Source organism: Theobroma cacao, chromosome 4 (assembly GCF_053813885.1).
Source record: "Theobroma cacao isolate CCN51 chromosome 4, ASM5381388v1, whole genome shotgun sequence".
In the NCBI taxonomy this organism is placed as follows: Eukaryota; Viridiplantae; Streptophyta; class Magnoliopsida; order Malvales; family Malvaceae; genus Theobroma; species Theobroma cacao.
In genome coordinates this window covers 1,167,833-1,195,117 of record NC_142642.1, presented here as the reverse complement: position 1 = coordinate 1,195,117, position 27,285 = coordinate 1,167,833, and the positions used below count along the sequence as shown (strand labels likewise).

Here is a 27,285-nt window from a genome sequence, read left to right as displayed (position 1 = left end):
ACCCATTAATTTTGGTCATAAATCCCCCAAGAAATCTCAAACATAATTACCTTTTATTTGCTTAAGCAATCCCCTGGTTACCCTATTCAATACTTTAGCCTACCATAAAGCATTAAAAAGGAAAGCTGACGGCGTTTGCTTATATAAAAGGAAAGTTAAAGAATCATGTTTTGTGTGTTGCATTTGTTTTTTTTTCGTAAATCAGAGGTTCAAGGTTAAAAAAAAAGCTGACCCAAAGAGAATAGCAAGCTTTGCTTCAAGTTGAAACAATGGATACCCGCAAAAGCCTAACATCACTTGTTCAAGCAACCAATATCAATTCAATTATTTCTTCAGTTGCCTACATGAAAGACTTGGCGTAGGGAACTTGCAGACTAAGCATTGAGGAGAGAGAGAGAGAGAGTTTTAACTTTCTTCTTTCTTCTTCTCCATGGAGGATTTGGTGGTGGAAAATCTCTTCAGTGGCGATAGAGAAGTGCAGATTCAAGCTGCGACTGAACTCAGTAAACTAAGCAGCAAGCAAAGGCATAGGATGGCTGAAAGAGGGATTATTTCACCATTAGTTTCGATGCTTCAGTCACAAGATTATGAAGCCATTGAAGCTTCTCTGCTGGCCCTGCTTGGTCTTGCCTTTGGCAGTGAAAGGTTTGTCTCTTTCTTGCTTCTTTCAATGTTCATTACTACTTTGCAGAATCCAATGAATTCTGTACCTAATATTATATTTGGTTGTGCAGAAACAAAATCCGGATTGTAAAGGCTGGGGTCATTCCAGTATTGTTAGACCTTCTTCAATGCCAAAGTGAGGAGCTGATTGAACTCACAATCGCAGCGATGTTGATCCTGTCCTCTTGCACAGCAAACAAGTTGGCAATTGCTTCTTCGGGGGCTATACAACTCCTTGTAGAAATCCTGAACCTGAACCTGGTGAATGCTGATGCCAACGATATTAGTAGCTTTAGCATGCAAGCAAGCATAGATGCAATAGCTACACTCCAGAATCTCTCAACTTGCCATCAGATAATTCCATCGATTGCCTCTTCTGGTGTAATATATAGCTTGCTTCAACTTATCCACCGTTCAGAAAAGTCATCGGAGCTGACAGAGAAGGCAATGGCTCTACTTGAAAATATTGTTTCCTCCTCTGAGAATTCAATTCAAGAAACAGCCGGTACTGGTGGTGCAATCAGGATTATAGTGGAGGCAGTGGAAGAGGGTTCTCCTCAATGCAAAGAGCATGCAGTGGGAATCCTCCTTCACATGTGCCAGAGCTGTAGAGATAAATACAGAGGATTGATATTGAGGGAAGGTGTAATGCCTGGGCTGCTTCAAGTTAGTGTTGATGGAACCTGGAGAGCTAAGAGTATGGCTCGAGAGCTGCTACTTCTTCTGAGGGATTGCTCGAACTATGGTTCGACAAGTAAATCAAAACATGGGCTCATGGAGCAGATTATGCAGGCAATTGATGCAGATGGAGAGAAAGTTACAGGAACGACGCTGAGGTTGGTGGAGGAGATGATAACCAAGCTCAGTACATAAACTTTTTTTCCTTTTAGGATGATACACTCTAGCCTTTAGATTATAGGCTTACTCAGGGCAATGAAATCTCTGTAAATAATATTGGTATTGGGTGCTGCTTGCTAATTCTCAGGGGTTTTTTCCTTCTAATTGCCTGATTATTTAACATCAGTGATTACAAAGACAATTAATTAAAACCACAGGTTATGACTTTAAATCTCCATTAATTTAATGAATGAGTTGAAGAAATTAGCACCAAAACCAGAATATTTGTAAGCAATCTTACTCTGAATACAAGCTGCCATGCACAACCGTCTACTAATAGAAAAACAGGGCTTTCTGTAACCTAGCGCAGCACTTCCTGCAGAGAAAACATATCTTGAAGAAGACCTCTGTAAATCATAAATTATTGCTCTTCATGTATAAGGATGAAGCATTCAAAAAGTCTTTACATCTAGTGAAACAACATCTTAATAACCAAAGAAATCAATGCAGTAATATTTCATCCTTAAATATGGCTAAAAAATTTGGTATTTCATCCCCATATTGTAAAAGTGACTATTTGTATCAATCACCTAGCGAAGTGGAGGATTATTTTATCATCACTATTGCCTCTACGACCAAAAAAACCGGGGTATACAACCCACAAGCACACAGTACAACATTGGATTACAGGGCTTAGTTTAGCCCGACCTTCTATAATAGCTATAAGCCACAGCAACGGTTGCCACAGCTCCAACCACAGCTGCTGCTGTAAGAACATCACGTTGCTCCCATGATTCTACCCAGCTTGTCAATCTGCACACCCCAGTCTTTCCATGCTCCTCTCTTGTTTCTTCACTTTTCTTTCTTTCACTTACTTCAGAGCTAGCATTCATGCAACAGGTGAACCCATTAGCACCCTGACAACAACCACCAACGTTTTCCTTGGTCTGCTGAGCAACAGATTCTTCATGCTTCTCATTTTTCTCCACATTTGTCCTATTTGGAAGCTTCTGTTCATCCGCTTTATCACCCCCTTCAGTAGAAGCTCCCAATTGACCCCTGCAGATGCATGTTTTACATACTTTGTCATCTTACAAACAGTTGGAAAAAATACAAGTGATCCCAACTATAAAAAAATGAAAAAATTGGCATAAAGAAGAAATAATTGAAAGCTTCATATGGCATATGCAATGAGTCACACAATAGAGATGGGGCTTCCCACAAGCAAAGCACATTGTAAATAATAGTACTATGAGTGATTTCACTAAAACCCTAGCAAAAAAAACAGCCTAAAATAAGTAGCATAAAGTCATAAAGAAACATTTCAAAAGAGTTTTATAGGGAAATGAAATAAAGCACAGCCTTCAGGATCAAAGTTCAGAAGCTGAATTAGTGCAAAATAAAGCTAAGAGAAGAGCCAATTAGTTACATGTATAAAACACCATTGGCTGCCTTGTGAGAAAAACATAAGAAAATCAATGCTAGGAAAGACATGCAGCAGCACTGATAGTAAACTATAAACTTTTTCACTGGATAACTTAAAAAATTATGGATTTTAAGTATGCACTGACAATGTTGATGGTCAAACTTCATCTACCACAAAAGATTTGAGGTAGTAAGTCCATCTCCAATACATGAATGTACTCAGAAATGGCACAAAATAAAATACTATATATTTAACCAACTTAAGCTCGGGATAAACAAAAAACACAAACCTCCAAAGGCGTTCTATTATTTCTCCCTTTGCAATGTGCTGATCCAGCAATTCAGGCACATCATCAGGAGTAACATAGCCATACCTGCAATCATTTGATGCCAAAAAAAAAAAAAAAAAAACCAATACCATCAACAACCATCCAATGCATAGAAGCACAATGTCATAGTGACATAGATATTACCAGTGGCCCGTAATCTTTCCCTCGGAATCTGGGCTGAAGATAATCAAGTTCCCAGCGTACTTATGTCCTCCAATGTGAGAGCAAGCACTTACAAACACCTGATCATTCAGTCCTCGCAACTCAATCTCCTTGTTGAGCTTTTTGATTAGAACTGGTCCACAAACACCACATCTCTTGTCACGATTACCATGAGCACACACGAAGACATATGAACCGTTTAAGGTCTCCTGCACTCCAGAAGCCCATGGTTTGCCACTCACAAGCACATCCTCGACAAAGCCATCCACATCAGAGTCCGTCAAACCCCTTCCATCAGAACAATAAAAGAGCCTCAGGCATAAAAATCCCTTACTATAGCATTCTCTCATTATTTTCCAAACAAAGAAGACATTCAATCTCAACTCAACAAAAAATAGCACATAAACAAAACACTTCTTAATCCTCACAATATGCTGGCCTAAAATTACACAAGGATGGTTATGTTTAATGCCGCGAGTGGTTTTGAAATTTTGACAAATTTGTATTTAATTAAACATGTCTATATGTCTACTATTATCAAAAAATATGATATAATAAGACAAGAAATTATTGCAAGCCTCACCTCAACAAATATCATTTCCATTTAAATTTTGACATGTAATCATCTTTTTCAACAAGTAATTGAAGGTTAATATTTTATTTACAGTTAATTGAACACATGGCAAAAGTTTTAAGAGTATAATTGTATCAAAAAGAATTTAGCAGAACTTACTCAACATAGAAAAGATCAGATTCCTAATCCCATCAATTACCAAAAGTATCTTTTTTAATCCCAAATTTTGTTTCATTTGCACAGGATCCGGTCTTGTAAATGGAAAGTCAACACTTACAAAAAGAAATCAATTCCAGAAAAAAAAAAGGAAAAAAGAAAAACTTACTTGTATTTGATCATGTCAGGGAAAATCAACACATCTCCATCAGATCCCTCTCCCTCAATAACCGTAAACAATGTCTATCAAAAAAAAAGAACAAAGAAAAACCATGATTAGTTGAAAATTTAAACCTTAAAAGCAATCGACAAAAGGTCGCAAACGACAAGAACGAACCTTGTCAGGGATGTCGCTTTTGCGAGACTTAAGAGCGGAGGAGAGAAGCTTAGGGAGGAGATCTTCTTCGACGCGGGAGACCCAATCGGTATACGACTTATGGCGAAGGAACACGTGACGGTCGTAGGGATTGACGGTGCCAGCAAGATTACTGGAGTACATCTCCTCGCGCGTGAAGCCGAACTGCGCCTCATCTTCAGCAGAGACACTTGAGAGGTTGTTAGAATCCGCCATCGAAGAAGAAGAAAAACAAGCCAAAGCCAAAGGTTTAGGAGAAGGGTGAAGGCGAGGTCGAGTAAAAGATATGATGGAGGAGAAGAGAGAAGAACGGAAGCAGTGCGCAATGCGCATACGGGGGGGTCTGGAGGTGGGCTTTTGGGTTTGAATGAGAAAGGAAATGGAGCGTGGTGCAAACGCGCGGGTGGATATTGGATGGGGACAATTTGGTGGTGTAATGGCCATGGAAGGTTCGGTAGAACTGCTTTTTTGAGGTTAATTTATAGAAATTCATATTCATCCAATAGTCAAAAAAATGCATTTTAGGTCCAACGGAAGACTTTCTCGAACTCTTCAATATTTGTCGTAAATAATTTATTATTTATAATTGTATTAATTTTTTAAAAAAATTTACCCAACTTTTTAATTTGTTTGTTTAATTTAATGTTAAAGATAACAACAATTAAAAAATTTATCTACAACAAGTTCATTCAATTAGTAAAATCCTTTGTCTCGCCTTTGAAATTGGAAAAAAAAATATTTATCTTGAGTTATTTATTTATTCATAACAATTAAATGATAATTTCATCATTAAATATTGTGATTCTTAACATAGTTAACCTATTAATTTAAGTTGACATAATATTTTAATTTTTTTTAATTATTTAAAAATTTTCAAATAAATTTTTATTTTATTTTTAATTAATTATTTATTAATTACATTAATTAAAATTATCAGTTATCATTTTTATAATAACATAACGTTATCGTGAAAAGTAAAAATTTCAGACGATCATATCATCATATTATGTTAATATGAATCAGTATGATATACTAATATATTATATCGATATTATATATTAAAAAATAATAAGTAAATTTTGATTAATAATCGTTAATTATAAAGATAAAGTTTAATTAAATATTAAAATAATTTTAATTTTTTTAAATAGTAGATATTTTAAAACTATAAACATAAATAATGTGTCACAAGTATAAATAATTTTAAAAAATCAATTATAGAAGTAGCATTTATCACGTCTCCTTTTTCTTTACAGATTTTGGTAGCTTTCAAATATTATTCAATTGCAATCATTCAAATAAATTATTTATTTCATCAATTATTATTAGTATAGTTGACTGATTATGTATGAAAGTTTCGCAACAAAAAAGTTTTTGGCTAAAAATAATTAGAGTCGATTTGGAAGAGATCACGAGGTTTGAATGAAGAAAAATCCAAGCCAATAAATCATTGTTCTAATTACTTTTGGGGTAGGTAGCCATTGTTTTTCCAAGGAGGCTAGAGAAAACCCCCTTAGGGCCCATCCAGGCTCGAGAGTTGAAAGTCAAAACCGAGGACCCAACCTAGGTCCGTGCGTGTAGGATTTGATCCTCCGCTCCGATCACATCGGGGCAATGAAGATTGTTTCGTGTACGCCAGGTAGGTGGCCCCCAGCCATCTAGCTCTGAGCTGCCTCGGAGCGTGTTGTTGAAGCGCGTGGATTCATGTGGAAGTTTTGTTTTTGGATTGTTAAAAGTCCCATTCCATTGCATTTTTCCCGGAAGAGGCTGTCAGAGAAAAAACAAAACTGATGATTTTCGTCACGTGCTGCAATTTCACTACAAGAGAGAGTTTGCTAACGTGGATGGTTATGGTTGGGCCTTCAAATTGTTTTTTCTGACGACACTTATCGTTAATAAATTCAAATAATTTTTTATTTTATATTAAATTTAATCAAATATTTTTGTTTTTATTGAGTCGGAGGACTAATTGCTATTAATTACGGTAATTTGAAAAACAAAAAAAATTATATGACTGTATCAATGTTTCATGCAATCATCAATCATTATATATTAACACATCACACGTGATAAATAATATTTTAATTAATAAATTATTAATTATTAATTATAAAAATTTATTTTAATAAAAAAATAAATATAATAAAAAAGAAAATTTAATTTAATTTTTTTAAATAATTTAAAATTTTTTTAAATATTATCCATATATAATTCTTTACAACCGTTACACATTTTACGATTATTGGTTTATCCATAAGTTTTGATCTCTTTTATTTTATCTATAAATAAAACTATTTAAGCTTTTTTTTTCCTTGCAAAATTATTGTCTCTCTTTATTACTATTTTTTTTTCCTTTTATGTCTCAAAATTAAGCTTTTTCTTTTGGTCCCAAATAGCTAATACTCTTAACCTTCACATACTCTAATAAAACTATTAAATAGTTCACTCAAATAGTCCATTGCTGAGGAATGCTCTTATGAAGAAACAACGTGCCTGGTTAAGCATGACACTTGGGGCTGCAAATTTTGCAGAACCATTTTGTTTCAAACTCTTTAAACCCTATTCAACTTGAACAAGTTCAGATGAGAAGCCTCACAACAAAGAAACTTACAATTGTGTTGTTTTGTGCAGAAATGAAAGCATTCCATGGCACTGGCATTCCCTACCTTCCCATATTCCAATTTTGTATAGATATATGGTCTTTAAACATGTTGAAACTATGATGAAACATCTTAGGATTGCCTGTTTTCGTGCCGGTTTTGGTACAACACAAGTTTACATAGAAGTAAACTTCCAGAATGCAAGAAATAAGAGAAGACAGAACAGCAGCTTCATTCCTCATTTCTGTTCATTTGCATTTCGCAGTGCTGTTTATCGTGCTTCAAGTTCAAAGAGAAGTTACAACATGTGCTTCCAAATAGCTCTTTTGCAAGAGCAAAAGACTAAACCTTTGGAGCACAATTCGACAGAGGTGGTGGACATATTGTTTCTAAGAAACAAAAATAATCACAAGAATCAAAAGAAATCAATCTCTAAATAATTACCTGAAGGCTTCACATCTACACCCGGAACCTTGTCGTTGTTAGGTACTTTTGCCATGTCCGTTCTGACAGAAAAGTCCATCATGGCTTGTTTTGGCACTTCTGGTGGATTTGCACAACGAATGAGTGCCCAATTTACACTCTGAAAGAATGGGTGTTGTTTAACTTCAGTAGCCCCACGCCTATAAGCAAGCCGATGCTGTGGCTCCTTTACAAGTAAACCTCTGATTAAGTCCCTAGCAGCAAAGCTCACAGAAGGATACTCCGGAAATCTCAATGGCTGGCCAACCACATTAAAGAGAGTTGCCCGGTTCCCTGCCCCTTTGAATGGGGTTTTACCATACAAAAGTTCGTACAGAAAGATCCCAAATGTCCACCAATCTACAGCACTTCCATGTCCTTCACCTTTAATGATCTCAGGTGCTAAGTACTCATGAGTTCCCACAAAGGACATTGAGCGAGCATTTGTAGGTTCTGCAATGAGCTCAGGAAGAGGACTCACTTGATGACTAGTTTCATTCTTTACTTTGCTCTTCTTTTCTTTCTTGGGCTTGCTTGAGAAAAAACGTGGTCCAAAACATGCAGGTTGGATACAATCTGGCTGCATTACACAAGTTGGCTCAATGCATGCAGGCTGAGCACAGTATGCTGAATTTTTTGATTCTAGGCTTGAGATTGAAGATTTGACCAGAGTTGGAGAGACGGCACATCTAAGAGAGAGGTCAAAATCTGAAAGCATTATGTGTCCATCTTCTCTTACCAAAACGTTTTCCGGCTTAAGGTCTCTGTAAATGATCCCAAGCATGTGCAGATACTCCAAAGCAAGGAGAACTTCTGCCACGTAAAACCTGCAGAGCAACAGAAAAGTCAATGCAGAAAACAATAGTTCGTAGGAATTTCTTGGCTTTAACCTTCTACTGCAATCTGCCCATATCAAACTACATTATCATCATAAATATTTACATTTATCAAGTTAACATAGAAGGAACATATGCACCTGAAATTTCAATTCAGTTCTTATTCTTAGGATGATGCATGCCCGTGCACAAATAACTCATGGTATACCACAATATTTATGGGCTTTAAAGTCTTATTAATTGTTGTCAGATACTAACAAATATGTTAAGATATTAGAAGTTAGAATTCATGCAGGATCTGAATCCAAGTCTTCAGGAACCTCTACAGTCTTATCATTGTTGTCATCATAGCCATCTAGTACAACCTAAGAGTTAAGGATCCTCTCAACTGCAAACAATGGTAGAGCTGCCCACAATTTTCACCATAGAGTGACACATGTTCTTCATATAATCTAGGGTCAAAATTTGTCCACATCATTTTTCCTTTTGAATTAATTTTAATCTAGGATAAAATGTTTAGTAACTTTGCAGGATAAGACATAAATTTATCAGCCTAAGAGCAATAACAGATAGATTATAATTGCAACTTGACCCAGAAAATTTTTTAAAAAAATAGGAAGAGAAAAATAATGACATGTATTCTCAAGCCTGCCTGTAGGACATATCATAATAAAACTGTAGAAATTTAATGGAGGAAAAGCTTGAGTGAAAGGGGATAAGAATATGAAACATCTGATATTCTAAAGAACCTGAATGAGGAAGACTATGATCAAGCACTCACGAACATACCTGAAGATGACTTTGTTGACAAAGATTCACTATATTTGAATTTTTTTTTTTTAAAAAAAAAGGAGGGATATAAAGGTTATCAACATACCAAAAGGTTTGTTAAGATAGAGGATGACATCTCAGGATTTCATAGTGCCCGACTTGAGGATAAAGTCAGGATGGAGATGAGCAACTTGATAAAAGTTATTCCAATTTACAGATACAGAGGAGTTTCAACCTTTTTGCAACACACATCTTATTTCTAAATGCACGGTCACCCCCCCAGAACCATAATACTAACATAAAATTGTAACATGAGTTTACTAGCACTGTTGTATTGTTCATCTGATAGGGTAATTGAGCCCTAGAGAGACGATATTAACTGGAAATCGACCCATGGGTTTTCATAAAAAATCTGAAAAACATCCAGCAGTTAAATTCAAAATGCAATAACACAGACTTGAGAATAAAGCGTAGCAGAGAAGAAGAAGACCAATAGCTAACCTGGCAGCTTGCTCTGAAAAGTACTTTCCTGGTTGTCTTTGCCTGAGAGCATGCAAGTCTCCTCCAGGGCAGAACTCCATCACCAAGCAAGAAAGCTTCTCTGTCTCAAAGTGCGTATACAAGGTGGGTAGGAAGGGATGATCCAGAGATTGCAGAATCTCTCTCTCTGTCTGGGCTCTCAGAAGCTTCTTACGACTTGCCAAAAGAGCTTTATCCATAACCTTCATAGCAAAATAAGTTTTAGTGCCAGTCAATTCCGATAGATAAACACTACCAATATCTCCACATCCCAGTCTCCTCAGCACCCTAAAGTGCTTAAAGTCCAAATCTCCCTTTCGAGATCTGACAGCTTGAATTGCTTCCCATCTTATATCATTGGCCTTGTGGGGCTTGTAGATGGCACTGCTTAGACAACTAGAGCTGCTTTCATCACTAACATCACTGCCAGTGCTCCCTCTGTAGATGCTTGTCTTCCTACTCTCAACTAAATCACAGGAATTACTAACTTCACCACTTTCAGCAGACTTGTCAACACTGCTTGCGCATTCACTAACTTCTGTATTGGTGAAACTTTGTTTGGCTTCAGCATAAAGCGTGCCAGCACACATACTATTTGAAGGACTTTGACAAAAGCTTCGTTCTGATTGAGATGCAACATGGTTGTTCAACTGCACAACACCTCCTTTACAAGGACCCGATACAGTTTTTTCAAATTCCAAAGGACCACGTGAATTAGAACTCTTATGATCATTGACTGGGTGTTTGAAGGAAGATTTGCTTTCCACTGTCAAAATCTTCTTCTGACTAGGGTTAGTAGCGTCGTTTTTTCCCACCAATTCAGATTTCCCCTTACTTGAATCGTAATAGTGTTTTCCCATGTTAGGCAATTCTTCATGCTGCATGTTGTCATAGGCTGGTTTGTACGAATGCTTTTGATAGCCTATAGTACCATTTGGATGTCGAACAATACTTACGCCATGATTAAGAGTAGTTGCTTGCGATGTAGAAGAAGGTCCTTCATTTCTTGATTGTTTCGGAGAGGGAGGCCGAGATGGCCTAGGCGTACCAGATGCTGAATGAGGGTTATTGTTGCCTATGGCAGAACCGGGACTTTGACTCTTTGATGAAGAAATAGCAAGTGATTCCATTGAAGAATTTAACATCACCAACCACTGCCAAACCAAAGTCCAATTCAGCGAAGTAAACTTTATTCCTCTAGGTGAAAATTCTACGATACAGCCGTTAATTATAGAATCATCCAACTTAAATGTCCCAACAACACAAAATCAACTGTTACAGAAATACAAATAGTCAAAATACTAAGCTGTTGAAACCAAGAAATGAAAATTTCACGCAGCAGTCTTAAATTTAAACAAAATAAAATCACCAATAGAATTTACAATCAAAGAAAACACCAAAGATTACGGTGATACCAAGATATAAACAGCTGGCCCTTAAAACAAGATAATAAACCGTAATTAACAATCAAATGAATGCAAAATTCCAAGCATCCAACCCCCATTGAAGCATAGCCAATTTCTATTTTTTTTAAGAAAAAAAAAACAAAATAACTTTCAAGTTTCTCAAGAACCCAAAATGCAAACTTCTTTTTTCTTTTTGATAGCTAAAATGCAATGTTTGGTTACTAAGAAAATGCATGAACAAGAAAAACAAGCTTAGAAAGAAAAAAAACTCCAAACTTGACCAATAAAGCAAAAGAAAAGAACCCATCATAAAAAAAAAAAAAAAAAAAACTTTAAAGAGGCCAAAAACGAGTTACCTGATCATAGAACAGAGAAAAACAATGCTGGGCAAACTGAAATCTTTCATGAAATGAAAAACCCAGAAAGGAAAAAAAAAGAAAAAGCTGTTTTTAAGAAGAGAAAAGTGAAACAGCTTTCTTCGGGTTTTGCCTTGTCTTCGTGTGTGTTTCTCTTCTCCTAAGAAGCTCTCCAGATCCGATCCAAACAAGAAAAGAGAGAGAGAAAGAGACAGAGAAAGAAAGAAAACAATGATAATAATAATGATAATTTGCTTAGTTTTTTCTTTTTATTTAAAAAAATTATGAATGAAAAAAAAAGTTTATGTTCTGTTTTGTTTCGTCGTTTTATGAAAGAAGATTAGGAGGAAAAACAAAGGTAACTTGGCAAGCAAAGCAAAGCAAAGCTTAAAGCCGTCTTTATCTCTGGATTGTTTCCTCTCAGGCAATAAAGGAAAAAAACAAAGCTTCTGCCTTTATCTCTCTCTATCTCTCTCTTACTTTGCCTTGCCTTGCTTTGCTTTGGTTCCTCACCTTCTTGTTCTTGTTCTTGTAATCTTCAAAGTTTTAAGTGGAAACAGGTGGATTCAATTTGGGCCACCCCTCTTTTGATAACCTCCCTCCCACTACCAACTTTTCCCTATTAAACCATTCAAGTACTATTTTCAATGCATATAAAGCCTTTAATTTAGCAAAAAAAATAAAAAAAAAAAAGGGGCCACTTTTTAGTAGAAAAAAAATTATTGTAGTTATTTCTCTGAAATAAATAAAAAAATCATAACTTTTAATTTTTTCCTATATAAAAAAAACCCATTAATGTTTAACCTTCCTACTTGTTTTTTCTAGCCAAAGTACACGTGACTTTATAACCAATAAGTGATATAAAATTTATAATTTTAAAAATATTTAAAATTTTATTATTATACATTTATGATGTGATATTTTATGATTGAGTGATAGCATATAAATAACTCATAATATATCACATATAAATTAAAAAAATTAAATTAATTAAAATTTAAACAAAAGCGTGAGCAGAATCACAGGGTTCAAAAATTAAATTAATTAAAATTTCAATCATTGTTAATTATTCAAAAAGCATTAGTCAACATTGAGATTCTCTTGAAATTATTTATTTTATGGAATTTATAAAATGTTTCCAATTCACAATTTTTACTGACAATGATTTTATTAGACAGCTCGAATCATGCATTCTCATTGGCCACAACAACTAGATTCACGCTGTAAGAATTAGATGATTATTTATTTATTTATTTTTTTCGAATTTATAGTCATTAAATTTGGGAACGTAAACAAAATAAATATTAATTATAATCACATGGTGTGTTAAGTAACCGCAACATATTTTCATTTATTTTTATTTTTATTTTTTTTTTACTTTTGTTTTGGCGGGAACGAGGAAAGCCCTTCACATGCAGGCACGTGAAACATGAACAGGAGCACATGGACGGCTGTCATGATATTACCGTGCACCCACGGGTGATATAACCTATGATTTTTCCCCTTAGGGGCACCCTCTCCTTAAATTAGTAATTAACGCCCTTAATCGCGGGGGTAAAATAGTCTTTTCACCTTTGACCCTATCGCCTTTTCCTTTTTTTTTTTTTTTTCTTTGAAGGAAAAAAAAATTGGGGAAATCAATGTCCAATCCTTGGCAGGAGCAGCTTAAGACACATGGGGTCAGCCTGCCACGCTGCAGGGGCCCACAATTGTGCTTTGGACTGGGGGGGCATGTATGGGACCTACGTTAAGGTCTTTTTGGGAATTTTGTAGGTGAGATGTTAGGCATAGGGTAGTTGGGCAGTCCCTGATCCCCAATGCCTTTTTCTTTTTTAATTTTAAAACACACAAAGGGTTTTAACCCTTAACTCGGGTCTCATCAACCAACCTTCTTCTTGACCACAGAATTTTATGATGATCCAACGGTGGCGGGTGGGACTTTCTCCGAATTGGACGGTCCCTAGGAGGATTGAAGGGATGTTTGATGTTGCCAAGCGTCCCTGTCACGGGTCCTGATGTTGACACGTGTAAGATTGGTGGTTATCCAGACAGGGTCCAAATCTGTGGGACCCTTGTCACCAATCACGTAAACATGTTACAACAATCATTTTCAGTGTGCAACGTATGAAATCATTCTCTCCCTCCTTCGATGATTACCACTTCCGCAAGAGGAGGCTTCAATGATCGTCTGTGGCCAGGTTTAGAATAAGCATGGAAGTGAAATTATTATTCTCAAATACTTAGGTCTCAACAAAATTATGTTACATTTTCTTGCAACATGTTAGAAAAATGTTCATAATTGCAATAATATCAACATCTTGTTTTGTTTTATACATTTCAATCTTATGCATAAAAACTCGAGACAAATATCATTCTAAAAAATAATAATAAAATAAATTACACGAAAAAATCGTCAATTTGTAATACGAATTTACTATATAATTTTAAAAAGATTTTATAGTTGGCTTAATCTTATTATGGAAGAGAGTTTAGTTTAGTTTAGTTTAAACTTGAGATCTAATGTATAGAATTTTCAAGTCCAATAATTGAGTGTGTTGGATGAAGCTATTGGGGGGGTTTAACTAATGGAACATAAAACTATATATGTCTAGGACTTGACAATAATGGTAGCACTCATGATTAGAACACTCTTCAAACATGACAGAAGCAGCTGTTTCTTTTTTTTTTAATAAAAAGCAGGATATAAAGTGTTGGATCATGGATGCCAAATCCTTACAGTTGGAGCTGTTGGTAAGCCAATGTCCTTTTTAGCTGAGGATGCAAGGAAAGATATGCAGATTTGGAAGGGTATGATCCGAGCTGTCATGGTCCTAGAAGGGAGTCGTGAATCTCACATCGAAAGTGTACTAGAGTGAGATTGAGTATTGAACTATTCACACATCATCTTGAACTTGTGAAGCGTATTTTATGCAACAAAACTGTGAGACCAAGACATAGGGATTATGACATCACAAAAGCAAAAACGAAATAAAAAATAAAGCAATATCATCTGTTGAATCATATGCCAATGGTTACCATAAAGGTTTCATACATAAATCAAGCATTATACAACTTCAGGATTCATTTACATTAGTTAAAGCATATTCAAACATCTACAATCTGATAATCTTGACTCTTTTTTCTTTTCTGTAAGTAGACATAAAGGCATTATGTCTAGTTAAAAAGAAGAAAAAATGGTTTGAAACTAGGCATCAAGACTGGTCTAGCAAGCTTTCGAGATATAAGTTAAGGATGTATCTCCCTGTGGACAGAACATCAAGCCTCTTTTCACTAGGTTCGTACTTTCCTTTGCGAAGCTGGTAGCGGTGAGTTACAGCTGAGATTGTATATGTTTGGCCTTCAATTGTCACACTCTCCCCACACTGCAAATTCTGATACAGAAGGAACAATCAGAACTGACAGAATGGAGCATAAATGCCCCAGCAGTGATATCATGTCATAATAGTTTCTAGTTTCACAACTGTATCGGACCTACTGATCCCCATGAACAAGTGTAGCAATATCGACAAGATGACAGATCATTAAAGTTCTGTATGCCTGGTGCTTAGAATTTGAGAGAAGGGCCTATTCTCAGCTTTCTGCTTCTAAAACACATGATGAAGGGCCCTTGACATCTACAACTCATTAAACAAGTAGTACATCAGAACAAGATAGCTCAATAGTTCAGAAATTTACAACCAATATATGACCACCCAACTTCATCTGCTAATAAGTCATGCACAAACTATACGATTGACATTAAAATTAAGAATAATATAAAGGAATAAACCAACATATCTTAGTGAAGGCATTTCCACACCCTTCAAATCATTACATAATCCGCACAAGCATGATTTCCAAAAATCCTCTTCATGCTAATAGCCTAATCCACTATGTTTTGCATTGTTCAATTGTTTTCTGCATTGTTTTAGCAGCTCATTTATGCTGAAGCAGGAGAGAATTGTCCCCATCGAATGCAACCAGCTGAGCTAGTGGCATCCCACTTTGAAGAGTTTTCCTAAATCGGACATGAGCCATTTTGAAACTCATTCTGTTGTTTGACTACTCTTCTTCTGTTGAAAACTCGTCATTATATTTACTCCATTTGTCTAAACCTGATTACAAGTTTCTAATGTCTCGTTGTCATCATGCGAATAATGTCATCGTCATGCCAAATTAGTGGAAGGGAGGAAAAAGAACAAATGAGAGATCACCAAAAGCTGAAAACTGGATAACCTCTCCTTCAATCTGATTTTGCAAACTACCCAACATTTACATCAGGAAAACAGCTTTCAAACTCTTGCTTCCACATAAACTCACCAAACTATTAATCAAAATTTCACTTATGTAAACCAGAATCTCAACAATGCTTACAAAATAATGGTACTCTATCCTTCAATTTACTCCATTAAATCTTCAACAACAAAATGAAGACTCCAAAGTGCCATGCCTTACGGGCAAAGGCTTTGTATCAGACCTTGCTTCAGAATTGAGTAAAACAAGTAAGCCTTTGCTTTCAAATGGAAACAATATAGCCATCACCAATCGTCTATACCTTAGTTCAAGTGATCTAAACGAAAATAAAGAAGATCAAGAATGCCACCAAAATAAGCTACAAAGCACATGATTCAATACCCAACATTATAGTTTTACTAAGGAGCATACTTGGGGCATTTTTGTAATCTGGCCTTTAGATATTGGAATCAATATTTTATCCTAAATGCAAAGGCTTCACATTCTTGTCATTTTTCCCATAATTTAATTCTCACCATTTTCAATCTATTACAAAGACATAAAGCCACATTTGCAAAGACTTGTATTCAGACAAAAACCTCTGCCAAAACAAGAAAATATTCAGACAAGATAAAGACAGGAAGAAAATGAGACTTACAGGAGGGAAGCAACGAACACCAAGGGACTTGGGTGGGGGTGTAATTTCGATGACTTTATAGGGGTAATTGTTGTGATGTTCTCTTCCTCTTTCTTTCCTTCTGCATATCACCTGAAGCATCTGAGTCTGTCAACAGAGTAAATGTCACCCAGAATTAGGTTGTTTATTAAAAACAAAAAAGGAAAAAGATTTTAAAAAAAACCCAAATTTAATAGAAAAAATATCACCTTTTGGTATGTACTTAAATTGGATGCTGCCACCATTGCCATTTTCTTTACATAGAAATTTCTTTCTGGGTGTTGCCTTTTCTGTCTCTGGGTTGAAACTTGAAAGAAAGAAAAGAGGAAAGAATTTCTGAATGTAGGATTTTTGTGTTAATATAGTTTGGAGAGAGGAGCAGCCAAGCAGAAAAATTTTTGTCCCTCTCCGTCCTTTTTCTTTGTTTACCCAAATGGCAAAGTTTTAAGACACAAAGCTAAAGCTATCGTGTTAGCAAGGACTGCTGAGATATTTTGGGAAACTGTGTGGTCGGAAAATTAAAAGCCTGCTTGTCCTATTGCCACTTCTGTCTTATTTGCCTTTTTTCCATAATTTTATAAAAATTAGAAATTAAATCTAGATTAATATCTTTTAAAATTAACAAAAAAATTCAAATATAAAGGGTATTATTATCAACTCAAATAGTTGATAAGTAATTTCAGCTCAGAGGTTAAAATGTATCTTGCTTATCATGATTTTTTTTTAATTCTTTAATATTTGAAGCAAACCTAAGCCATGGCTAATGATTTTCTTTTGTTTCTTTTTAAATTTGACGATTTCCAAATTTAGTAATAAAATTACATGCATGGTTTATTTGTCTGAAAATCTAGGTATGTAAAAACTTAGAAGAGGAAAGGAACTGAGGATCAGAACTTAACAAGCAGAAAATAGGAGCTCAATTAAAAAAGAATTCCTTTCTTTTTTGCCTGCTGTATTCATTCAAGAATCAATCATACAGCTTGCAAAATTTGCATGTTAATGTCAATCAAAAGAGAAGTACAAAAATCAGACCCACTTAGCTCTTACAGTCCGGTAAAGGCAAAGTGTAAACAGGATGATCAAATCCTTGAACCTCAAAGAAGAAAGAAACTAAACTAAGAATAATGACATCAAGGAGCTACAAGGTACAAATTGAGACAACATTTATAACTTCGAAGAGATTTTCCCAGCAACAACCTCTCTATCTTCCATAAGGATGGTATCGACCACTACCTGCTCCGCTATATCCCCCTCGACTTCCATAGAAGGAATTCCCAGCACCACCACCAGCAGCGCCATAGCCACCCCCAAGGCCAGGGTCGTAGCTACTAGCATAGCCACCACCAGTAGCACCAGCACCATATCCTCCATAAATCTCACCAGGGCCTCCATAGCCACTTCCCATATCATAGCCTCTATTAAAATTTCCTCCATAACGACCTGAGTATCCAAGAGACGGCTCTCCCCTGAAAGGCCCCATACCACCAGCATAACCCCCATAGCCACCAAATTCACCTACTCCATAACCCCCATAACCACCAGCCCGACCCCCATAAGCCCCACTGGCTCTGTAACCACCACTACCAAATCCACCACCTCCGTATCTACCATAAGCATCTCCAAATCCACTACCATATGCAGTCCTAGAATCATTATATCGTTTGGATGGGGCTGGAGGCGGATTTGGTTTCTTTGGCTCTGCCCTTTTAATCTCGACCTACAAGTAAAGAGAACCATCATGAGACTCATTTAGGCTTTTTAAAATTAAAAGAAAAATATTAATATTCTAAATTCCCTTACTCATAAGCTTCAAGCACAAAAGAACCATTGCTAAACAATGGAAAATACAAGATTCCATAAAGTGTTAATCCTTCCTATTTTCCATTTCAAATTACCATAATAGCAGTAGCAAACAAACAAAGCAATAGAAAAATCTCAAGTAGCATTTTTGCAGGCCAAAAATTAAAGCTCATCGAGCAAAATGGTGCACATTAATGGTAAGCTGTCACTAGATAACAGCTCAAGAAAAAAAAACAGATAAGATTATAGAAAAGGCACCACTGGTATTTGGAAAAGGTACCTTCATGACAAGGACATTATATGTTAGTAATATTAAAAAGAAAAAGACCATTTGATTAACATGGGTCTCATCCATTCAAATTCAATGAAGGTTCAAGCATGACAACAGCATTGAAAGAAAAAAATATAGATAATCTAATCAAGTTAACGGGCATTGCACATACCTGAGCTCCAGCAAAGTCAACCTTGTTTCCCTTAGCCAAGAGATCATCAACTGCATGCTCTGTCTCAAATGTTATAAATCCAAAACCACGAGAACGATTGGTGGCATGGTCCCGCATAATTTGGTGTTCTTTAACTTCTCCATATTGCATAAAGAAGTCCTTAAACTCATCTGCCCATTTGCACCAAATAGATTAACACTTAAACAAAATATCAATAATGAATCAAGAGTTGAACAATCAAGGAAGAAAAAGATTGGTATCACCTTCTGATACAGATGATGGAATTCCACCGACAAAAATCTTCCTAGTCTTGAAATCTTTACTTCCTGCTGCTCCTTTTGGTATTGTTCTCTTAATCTCTACCTAGTAGGCCCAAAAATCAAGCCAAATACCAGTAGCTCAAGTCAATAACTAAAATAGTGCCCACTGGGCTACAGTAAGGAAACAGAACAATCAACTTAACATTGAGACTAAAGCTGATTCTTACTTGTTTCCCATTAATAATATGAGTGTCCTCAATGACTTTATCAACTACAGAAGGCTCTGCATAAGTCACAAACCCGAACCCACGAGGCTGCCCCGTTTTCCGGTCCTTCATTATCACAGAATCCGTAATTTCACCATATTGACCAAAATGCTCAAGAAATTGTGCTGCATAAAATTAATAACATGAACCAGATGGGTACAGACTACAGGCCATGCACTTTGTGCTAATATTCAACAACATTAAGAAAAATCTCTAACAAGCTAAAGAACTAACCAGAATTTGTCTCTCTCGCTAAACCTCCTACAAAAATTTTGCTGCAAATTTCCAAATATTGAATATAGTCATAAATCACTTCAACAGTATTTACACTTAAAGTTGACCTTTCAAAGGAACAAATACCTAAATAGATCATAAAATTCCTACAAAAATGCAACTCCAAAGCCTAAAGAAAAGCTTAAAACCCTAACTTCTCTTCTTTTCTTTTTCTCTTTATTTTCCCAACGACCAAAGAATCTCAAACTTCGCACAACAAAATTCAAGTCATTAATGAAGGGGAAATGCAAAATGGCAAAATTTACTTTCACTTCTCCCGTACTTTTTTCTGGAAATAGACAGAGGAAACTAAGAAAAGAACGAAAATGGATATGTCCATTTGATCTATTTTACGGTTTTTTTTTTCAAGTCATTAACTAATAGGGTAATACAAAACCTCAAGCTTTTCCTTTACTTTTCTACCATTTTCTCAGGAAACAAACAGACTAAATCTTAAAACAACGAGCCTTTCTAGTTTTGAGCTAATTTACGTTTTTACATGTCAATAAGTACCGGAAAATCTTAAGATTTTCCTTCACCGTCCCCGCACTTTCTAAGGAACTTAATAAAAAAAATACAAAATTACCCAGGGCTGGCTCCATCTCCCGTGAGAGGCTGAGACTTGTCATCCTCCGGATGGTCAGAGGATCTAAAATCGCTGGTTTCTCCGTCAAGAATTGCTTCACCGTCTCGAGGGTCCATGGCAAAAATGGAAAATTTCTTAAAGCCTTGGGCTTGGGGAGAAGGAAGACAAAGAAACGAAACTTTAGCCCTAAAAACGCTTGGTTTTGTAGTTTCTGCTTCGAAATTTGAAATGAAATGAAAGCCCTAAAAACTAAATAAAACCCTAGAAATGGAAAGGACCGACGGTTGTAATTGCCTAAATAAAGAAACCTTAAGTCTTTTTAAAATTAGTTTCTTTTTTCCTTAGAGTTATTCTAAACAAACATATTTATTATAATATGTAATATTTATAATATTCTATAATTAAATTTAGATAATAATATTATTATTTGTCACAAATTCAACTCACTATTAGAACTCTATTACAAATAATAATTTTTAATATTAAAATTTTGATAATTAATGTAATATTTATTAAAATTTATTAATTATTTTAAAATATGATTTTCAACTTTAATTTATTTTTATGAATTAATTTTAATTTATTGATTAATTTTTAAAAATTATTTTATTTTATTAATTTACTTTTTATTAAAAACATACATAAAAATTAATTTAAAATTTTTTTAATCAAATATTTGACGAATAATGTTTAAAATATTTAAATATGAGTTCGAATAACAATTCAAAATTTTAATCAAATATTTATAAAATTTAAGTATTCCATCAAATAATAAATTTTGAGTTAAGATACTGCACTCTTTGCATTGATTTCCCTACATTATAAATAATATTAATTTTTTTAATGAAGCAATGTTAACTTAAGAAAAAACTATAACTTTGATAGTAGCATTACAAATTTACTTTATATCTGAATTAAATTTAAAATAGAGAATTTATTACAAATATTTTATCTTTTTTTCAAGCCTCTTTTTTTTTTTAAGAAAATATAAGTGATTCAGAAGAAAACTATAAATTTTGGGCATTGTCTTTACTTTATACTCTTTTTTTTTTCTTGATTTTCAAGTGTACCCTGTAATTTTCTTACTAGGAATTATAAGATAACCATTAAATCTATTTCTTAATTTATTTTGACTTAATTGAATAATGTATTTATTGATATAAAAAGAATTTAATGGAACTAATAAAGATCTAGATTATAACATAGATTTTCCACATAGATTACAAAAAATTCTTTATCAATCATAAGATCTTTCAAACATTAAATAAAATATTTAAGATAGTTTGATTGATATTTTTATTATTATTTTTTAAAATAAATAAAAATATAAAATAAATTAAATATAAAAAATTATTAGTATATTAAAATCTTTATAAGTTAATATCTTTGAGACCATGAAAATTTATTAATTAATTGATAAATTAATAATTTACTAATTTATACATTAATTAATTTTTAATAAATTATTCATTTATCAAAATATTCTATATTTTTTTCAAAACTTTAAGCTAAATAGATATATTGCATATTGTGATTATATGAAAAGTACTTAAATACTAAATTACAAATTATCATTATTTGTAACAAATAAATTAGCGAAAACGTCATTAAAAATGATAAAGAATATAAAATTAAAGATAATTGTTCTATATTGATACTGTTTCATGTAAAGATGACTCAAAACAATAATTATATTGTACAATTTTCTTTTGCAATACGAAAATCCAACACCAAAGCTTTTAATGCATTAAAGAAAGTTAAAAATCAAATTCAAAGAGACATCAATTTTTTTTAAAAAAATAATATTATAATTATATTTTACATAAATATGTAATTGAATCATGTATATATATAATTTTAATATATAAAAAAATTATTAATTTATATATCAAATAAAATTATGTATATTTTTTAAATTTAACAAATTATTAATTTATAACGTTAATCTTAAATCATGATCAATTAAAAATATTATTTAATCGAGATTATTAATTTATAAAAATTTTACTATAACAAACACAATTTACCCAAATCAAAGCAAAAGATCAGATATAATAATAATAATAATAATAATAATAACAATGAAGAGAGAAGGGCCCAGGTGCTTCAACCTGGGACAACGTACATTTCCAGCGCATATATTACACCAAGTATTCCATTCCGTCAACAACCTTCCTACCTAGCATAAGGATGATACCAAGCACCTCTCTCTACACTACCGTGGCCTCCTCTATGGCCGAAGAAGGCACCTTCACCACCACCTCTATAGCCACGACCGATGCCACCCGCACCATATTCTCCATAAATATCACTAGGCCCTCCAAAGCCATGTCCCACATCATAGCCTTTATTGAAACCTCCTCGAGAAAGAATTGAGTGCTCATCAAAAGGTTCTTTCCGGCACAACTCCTTAGCACCACCATACCCACCAAATTGACCACCTTCAACATGCCTCCAGTATTTAAAGGGCTCTCCCCTATATGGCTCCATTCCACTACCAAATTCATCTCTTCCACAATGATTGGAGTATTCAAGGGATGGCTCTTCTGTATATGGCTCCATAACACCACCATGGTACTTGAACTGACCAAATTCACCTCCTCCATGATGACCTGAGTATTGAAGGGAGGGCTCTCCCCTACACAACTCCATACCACTACCATATTCTCCATAACGACCAAACTCACCTTCTCCACTATGACCTGAGTATTCAAGGAAGGGCTCATCTCTATGTGGCTCCATAAGACCACCATAGCACTTTAACCCACCAAATTCACCTCCTTCAAGGTCAGCTGAGTATATAAGGGAGGGCTCTCCCCTATATGGCTCTGTGCCACTACCATATTCTCCATAGTGACCAAATTCACCTCCTCCGTAATGACCTGAGTATTCAAGGGAGGGCTCTTCCCTATACAACTCCATACCACTGCCATATCCTCCATACTCACCAAATTCAGCTCCATCATATCCTGTATGACCGGCAGCTCCACAGTGAGGGCCACTGCCACCTGATCTGTAACCAATATTGTCAAACCTGTAACCAACACATCCACCATAAAAATCTTCAAACTCATCATAGGCATTCCTAGAATCACCATGCAGCTCAGATACCCACTTAATCTCAACCTACAAGAACAGAAAGAAGAAATGCAGACCTTTTATGCCAGCTATTTTAGATTTTGTTAATTTAACTGAAATGTGCATCCACATTCTAAGATGTGATAATTACTTCTACACTTGGACCAGCATGGGTAGTTGATTCTGTAAATTTTACAATTAGAGGTTGGCTCTACAAGACTTCAATTACAACCTTATGGACTGGTGGGTCATCATCATGTACAAGACAAAGTGACCATTCAAAGAAACTATTAATGCTCCAGCAACAAGAATTTATTCAATTAATACATGTCTCTTCACTCTTAGAAGTCAAAGAAGTCTGGATTATAAAAAGAGAGATGTCAACTGTTGATAACGAGGACAAAGAAATATAAGAAATGCAAGCATTCTATGTACCTGAGCTCCAGCCAGCTCAACCTTGTTCCCCTTGGCCAGGAGATCATCAACCACTTGTTCAGTGTCAAAAGTAATAAATCCAAAACCACAAGAACCACCAGTGGCATGATCCTGGATGATCTGGTGTTCATTGACCTCTCCAAACTGTGAAAAGAAGTCCTTGAACTCATCTGGGCATTTGCAAAATAAATATATCAGCGCATTTCAGCAAAAGATTAATTAAAACCACCTTTCACAAAATTTTATCAAACATCAAGAATGTGCACAGACACAGATCACCTTTAGACACTCCTGATGGAATTCCACCCACAAAAATCTTCCTAGTCTAGAAATCCTTAGTTCCTATAGCTCCCTTAGGTATTGTTCTCTTAATCCCTACCTAGAAGACACAAAAACCATGCCAAATGTCAATAAATCAAGTCAATAACTAAAGTAGTAATCCATGATTCATAGCAGGGAAAGCGGAATAACCAACTCAATATTGAGTCCTATGTTACATGGACTTGGGATGAGCGTTGGATACAGGCATGTGTCCAATATGGATAAGTTCAATTTTTCCTAAACTTTTCCTTATATTTAGAAGGCTGGACCTGCATACCCATGTCCATCATAGTAATATAGATTGAGACTAAACTTGAATCTTACTTGTTTCCCATTAATAATATGAGTGTCCTTAATAACTTTATCAACAATAGAAGGATCTGCATATGTAACAAAACCAAATCCATGTCGCTGCCCTGTTTCTTTCTTCTTCATTATTACAGAATCCACGATTTCACCATATTTACCAAAATGCTCAAGAAACTGTGCTGCATAAAAGATTATCAAGATCCAAGTGGGTTAAAAAAAAAAGCATTGCCCGTCAATATCAACAATATTAAAAAATTTTATGGTTAAAGAACTAACCAGATGTTGTATCTCTTGCTAAACCTCCGACAAAAATTTTGCTGCAAAGTTGACATGCTGAACAAAATTACAAAATATTTTAAAATATCCAAACTAGAAGTTTCCTTTTACAAGAAGCTATAATAAGAAATCTATAATCCAAAGTATAAGCCATGATGCAATTAGATCTAAGCAATTGTGAATGCAAACTTGAATGTGATATACAGGTTTCTACTAAGATAGGTCAAAATGCTTAAAACTATTTAGTTCCCTGGAAAGCTATAGGATGAAAGAAAATAAATTAAAAGGGTAAAATTAAGAAAGAACCTCTTTTCCTCTCATTTTCTTTTCAATTTATGGTTACTTTTCTAACTAAACAAAGTCTCAGGAATTTCGTTAAAAGCTGAACCTTAAGTTGGGTGATTCTATTTTTTATTTACTGTCCATTTTTTTTTCGAGTCATTGAGTAACAGGAAAAGTAAATTTAAAAATTATCCTGCACTTTCTCCTCACTTTATCTGAAAGAGAGACACCAACCAAGCTGAAAGAGATTTACCCAGGACTTGCTCCACATTTGGTCTGAGGCATAGAGCCTTCATCCTTCGCATGGTTCAAAGATTTAAATTCGTTAGTTTCTCCACCAAGTATAACATCATTGTCTTCTGGTTCCAAGGATTCGGCAAATAACAACAGTTTAATGCAATCTGGGGGAAACTCAAATATAACAAAGTCTTTGGTCATCGTTGCTCCCATTCTTGCCAGATGATCTGCACAACAATTGCTATCTCTATTGATTTGGCAGAACCTGTGATTAGGAATTTGCTCAAGTAACGACCTGCACTCCTTAATAATAGGGCCTAGTGTATGGGAATCAACCGCTTCTTTACAGATTAGATCCAAAACAACCTGCGAGTCCACTTCTATAATAACATCAAAAAGTCCTCGCTTCACAGCTAATTGCAATCCATCCCTAACCCCCCAAAGTTCTGCACAAGTACTGGTTGCTTGGCCCAATTTCCTAGAGTACCCCACATTCCATTCCCCCTGATCATTTCTTATAATACCACCAGCTCCTGCCTTTCCAGGATTAGCAGCAGAAGACCCATCAGAGTTGAGCTTGAAGAATCCCCTAGGAGGAAGTTCCCATCCAGCATACACCTTATGCAATAGAATCTACCCATTGAAAGAAATCAGCATTACACCATCAACAAGAAGTTATTTCAACTAAAACTAGAAAAGGTGCATTCCATTCACCTGCGATCCTCCATCCAGTTCAACCTTGTTCCCCTTGGCTAAGAGGTCATCAACAGATTGCTCCATGCCAAAAGTAATAAATCCAAAACGCATTATTATCTCGCACGATTCTGTGCTCCTTGACCTCTCCAAACTGTTTAAACAAGTCCTTAAACTCATCTACGCAATGCAACAAATAAATTAGCGCCATTTAACACGAACCAAAACAATTAGTGTTCCAATTTCAACATTACCTTCAGTCAGTCTTGAAGGAATTCCAGAAATGAAAGTCCTTCCAGTCTTAAAATCCTTAGTCCCAACAACTCCCTTTGGTTTTGTTCTCTTAATAACTACCTAGATAGAACCTCAAAAATGGCGAAAAAAAATGTCAATTAACCAAGACAATAACTCAATTATTAACTACTGAAGGATAATTAACCTGTTATTGTTGAAATTAAAGCTGAAGCTTACTTGTTTTCCATTAATTACATGAGTGTCCTCAATAACTTTATCAATTACAGAGGGATTTTCATAAGTAACAAACCCGAATCCACGTGGTATCCCGGTTCTCGGGTCTAGCATTATAACGGAATCCTTGATTTCACCATATTTATGACAATGCTTGAAAAATTGTACTGCAAAGTAATCATCAAAATAAAAATAACTATGAAATTTCTCCATATAAACATGTTCTTTAAAAAAAAAGAAATTAAAATACTGACCTCTTGTTGTTTCTCTTGGTAATCCTCCGATGAAAATTTTGCTGCAATGAAAAAAAAAAGTTTTATTTTTTCACTTTCCCGCGCTTTCACTGGAAACAAACAAAGAGAAAAAGAGAGGAAAATTACCCGGGGCTTCCTCTCCTTCCGGTGGGAAATGAATCATCGTCTCGGGTTCCCATGAATTTGAACAGAAAATGAATTAGCAGAGCCTCGAAGAAGAGGGGAAAAGAAACACTGCACACTTTTTCCTTTTTGGGTTGAAGTGCCGCTATTGAAGAAATTGCCGTTTTAAATTTAAAAATTATTCTGGTAAATGGCGATGGCCCGAGCATTCTGTTGGGCCGAACCAGAAGCCCAATACAACAAAAGATCTACAGGCCCAAGATAGCCCCAAAAATCCGGAGGTTACCCATGAACAGAAGGACACAACAAATTCCAAACCAAGCAAACCTCGAAAGCCCAAAGTTTCTTTTAAAATGTAGTTTATAATGATTAAAAATTAAAAGAAAAAATAATAGAAAACACACTTAAATCATTCAAAAAAAACTTAAATAAATCTTTACTTTTCTATAAACTCTTATAATTAACAATAAACTAATTACCATTAATTAAAATATTATTTATCATTTTATATCTTGTACTATTAACACGAAGCCATCATAAAAAAATAAAAAAATATTACATAACTATATTACCGTGTCACATTATAATCAATAACATGTCAATACACCATGTCAACAACATCATGTGACATACAAAAGCAGGTAATATTTTGATTGATAATAATTAATCAACCATTAATCATAAAAATTTATTTGATTTAAAATAAATATACAATAACTTAATTAAACCCAACAAAAGAATGAAAAGTTTATTTGAATTTTCTTAAATAGTTCAAAAAAAAATTTTTAGGCATTATACCAAAAGAGAAATAAAAGAATAAA

General features: G+C 34.7%; 6 protein-coding genes across 8 annotated transcripts; 1 reads left to right on the top strand and 5 right to left on the bottom strand.

The window, feature by feature from the left end:
• Positions 1–351: 351 nt before the first annotated feature.
• LOC18600841 (ARM repeat superfamily protein) lies at positions 352–1,665 on the top strand. The gene is made up of 2 exons (XM_007031531.3): positions 352–645; positions 735–1,665. The coding sequence occupies exons 1-2, from the start codon at positions 431–433 to the stop codon at positions 1,534–1,536; spliced, it is 1,017 nt and encodes a 338-aa protein (XP_007031593.2). The 5' UTR covers positions 352–430; the 3' UTR covers positions 1,537–1,665.
• A 245-nt stretch (positions 1,666–1,910) lies between these two features.
• LOC18600840 (Sucrase/ferredoxin-like family protein) lies at positions 1,911–4,928 on the bottom strand. The gene is made up of 5 exons (XM_007031529.3): positions 4,484–4,928; positions 4,316–4,389; positions 3,399–3,704; positions 3,216–3,299; positions 1,911–2,559 (listed from the first exon to the last, which is right to left on the bottom strand). Exons 1-5 carry the CDS (start codon positions 4,832–4,834, stop codon positions 2,199–2,201), a joined length of 1,176 nt encoding a protein of 391 aa, XP_007031591.2. The 5' UTR covers positions 4,835–4,928; the 3' UTR covers positions 1,911–2,198.
• A 2,381-nt stretch (positions 4,929–7,309) lies between these two features.
• Positions 7,310–11,965, bottom strand: LOC18600839 (protein kinase PVPK-1-like). 2 transcript variants are annotated; one of them, XM_007031528.3, is made up of 3 exons: positions 11,452–11,965; positions 9,672–10,961; positions 7,310–8,390 (listed from the first exon to the last, which is right to left on the bottom strand). In XM_007031528.3, the coding sequence occupies exons 2-3, from the start codon at positions 10,832–10,834 to the stop codon at positions 7,517–7,519; spliced, it is 2,037 nt and encodes a 678-aa protein (XP_007031590.2). In that variant the 5' UTR covers positions 10,835–10,961; positions 11,452–11,965; the 3' UTR covers positions 7,310–7,516. The 2 variants fall into 2 exon arrangements, with proteins under 2 accessions (XP_007031590.2, XP_007031589.2); XM_007031527.3 differs by having other exon boundaries at positions 9,672–10,843.
• A 2,475-nt stretch (positions 11,966–14,440) lies between these two features.
• Positions 14,441–16,811, bottom strand: LOC18600838 (uncharacterized). The gene is made up of 3 exons (XM_007031526.3): positions 16,570–16,811; positions 16,343–16,468; positions 14,441–14,843 (listed from the first exon to the last, which is right to left on the bottom strand). The coding sequence occupies exons 1-3, from the start codon at positions 16,609–16,611 to the stop codon at positions 14,664–14,666; spliced, it is 348 nt and encodes a 115-aa protein (XP_007031588.1). The 5' UTR covers positions 16,612–16,811; the 3' UTR covers positions 14,441–14,663.
• A 469-nt stretch (positions 16,812–17,280) lies between these two features.
• On the bottom strand, positions 17,281–20,291 carry LOC18600836 (uncharacterized). The gene is made up of 6 exons (XM_007031519.3): positions 19,989–20,291; positions 19,364–19,404; positions 19,091–19,254; positions 18,867–18,966; positions 18,604–18,773; positions 17,281–18,077 (listed from the first exon to the last, which is right to left on the bottom strand). Exons 1-6 carry the CDS (start codon positions 20,102–20,104, stop codon positions 17,562–17,564), a joined length of 1,107 nt encoding a protein of 368 aa, XP_007031581.2. The 5' UTR covers positions 20,105–20,291; the 3' UTR covers positions 17,281–17,561.
• Positions 20,292–22,010: 1,719 nt separating this feature from the next.
• LOC18600835 (uncharacterized) lies at positions 22,011–26,380 on the bottom strand. 2 transcript variants are annotated; one of them, XM_088805231.1, is made up of 9 exons: positions 26,342–26,380; positions 26,164–26,254; positions 25,874–25,973; positions 25,641–25,799; positions 24,943–25,559; positions 24,408–24,448; positions 24,147–24,310; positions 23,502–23,671; positions 22,011–23,022 (listed from the first exon to the last, which is right to left on the bottom strand). In XM_088805231.1, exons 4-9 carry the CDS (start codon positions 25,797–25,799, stop codon positions 22,164–22,166), a joined length of 2,010 nt encoding a protein of 669 aa, XP_088661357.1. In that variant the 5' UTR covers positions 25,874–25,973; positions 26,164–26,254; positions 26,342–26,380; the 3' UTR covers positions 22,011–22,163. The 2 variants fall into 2 exon arrangements, with proteins under 2 accessions (XP_088661357.1, XP_088661356.1); XM_088805230.1 differs by lacking the exon at positions 26,342–26,380 and having other exon boundaries at positions 25,874–25,984; positions 26,091–26,229.
• Between the last annotated feature and the right edge of the window lie 905 nt (positions 26,381–27,285).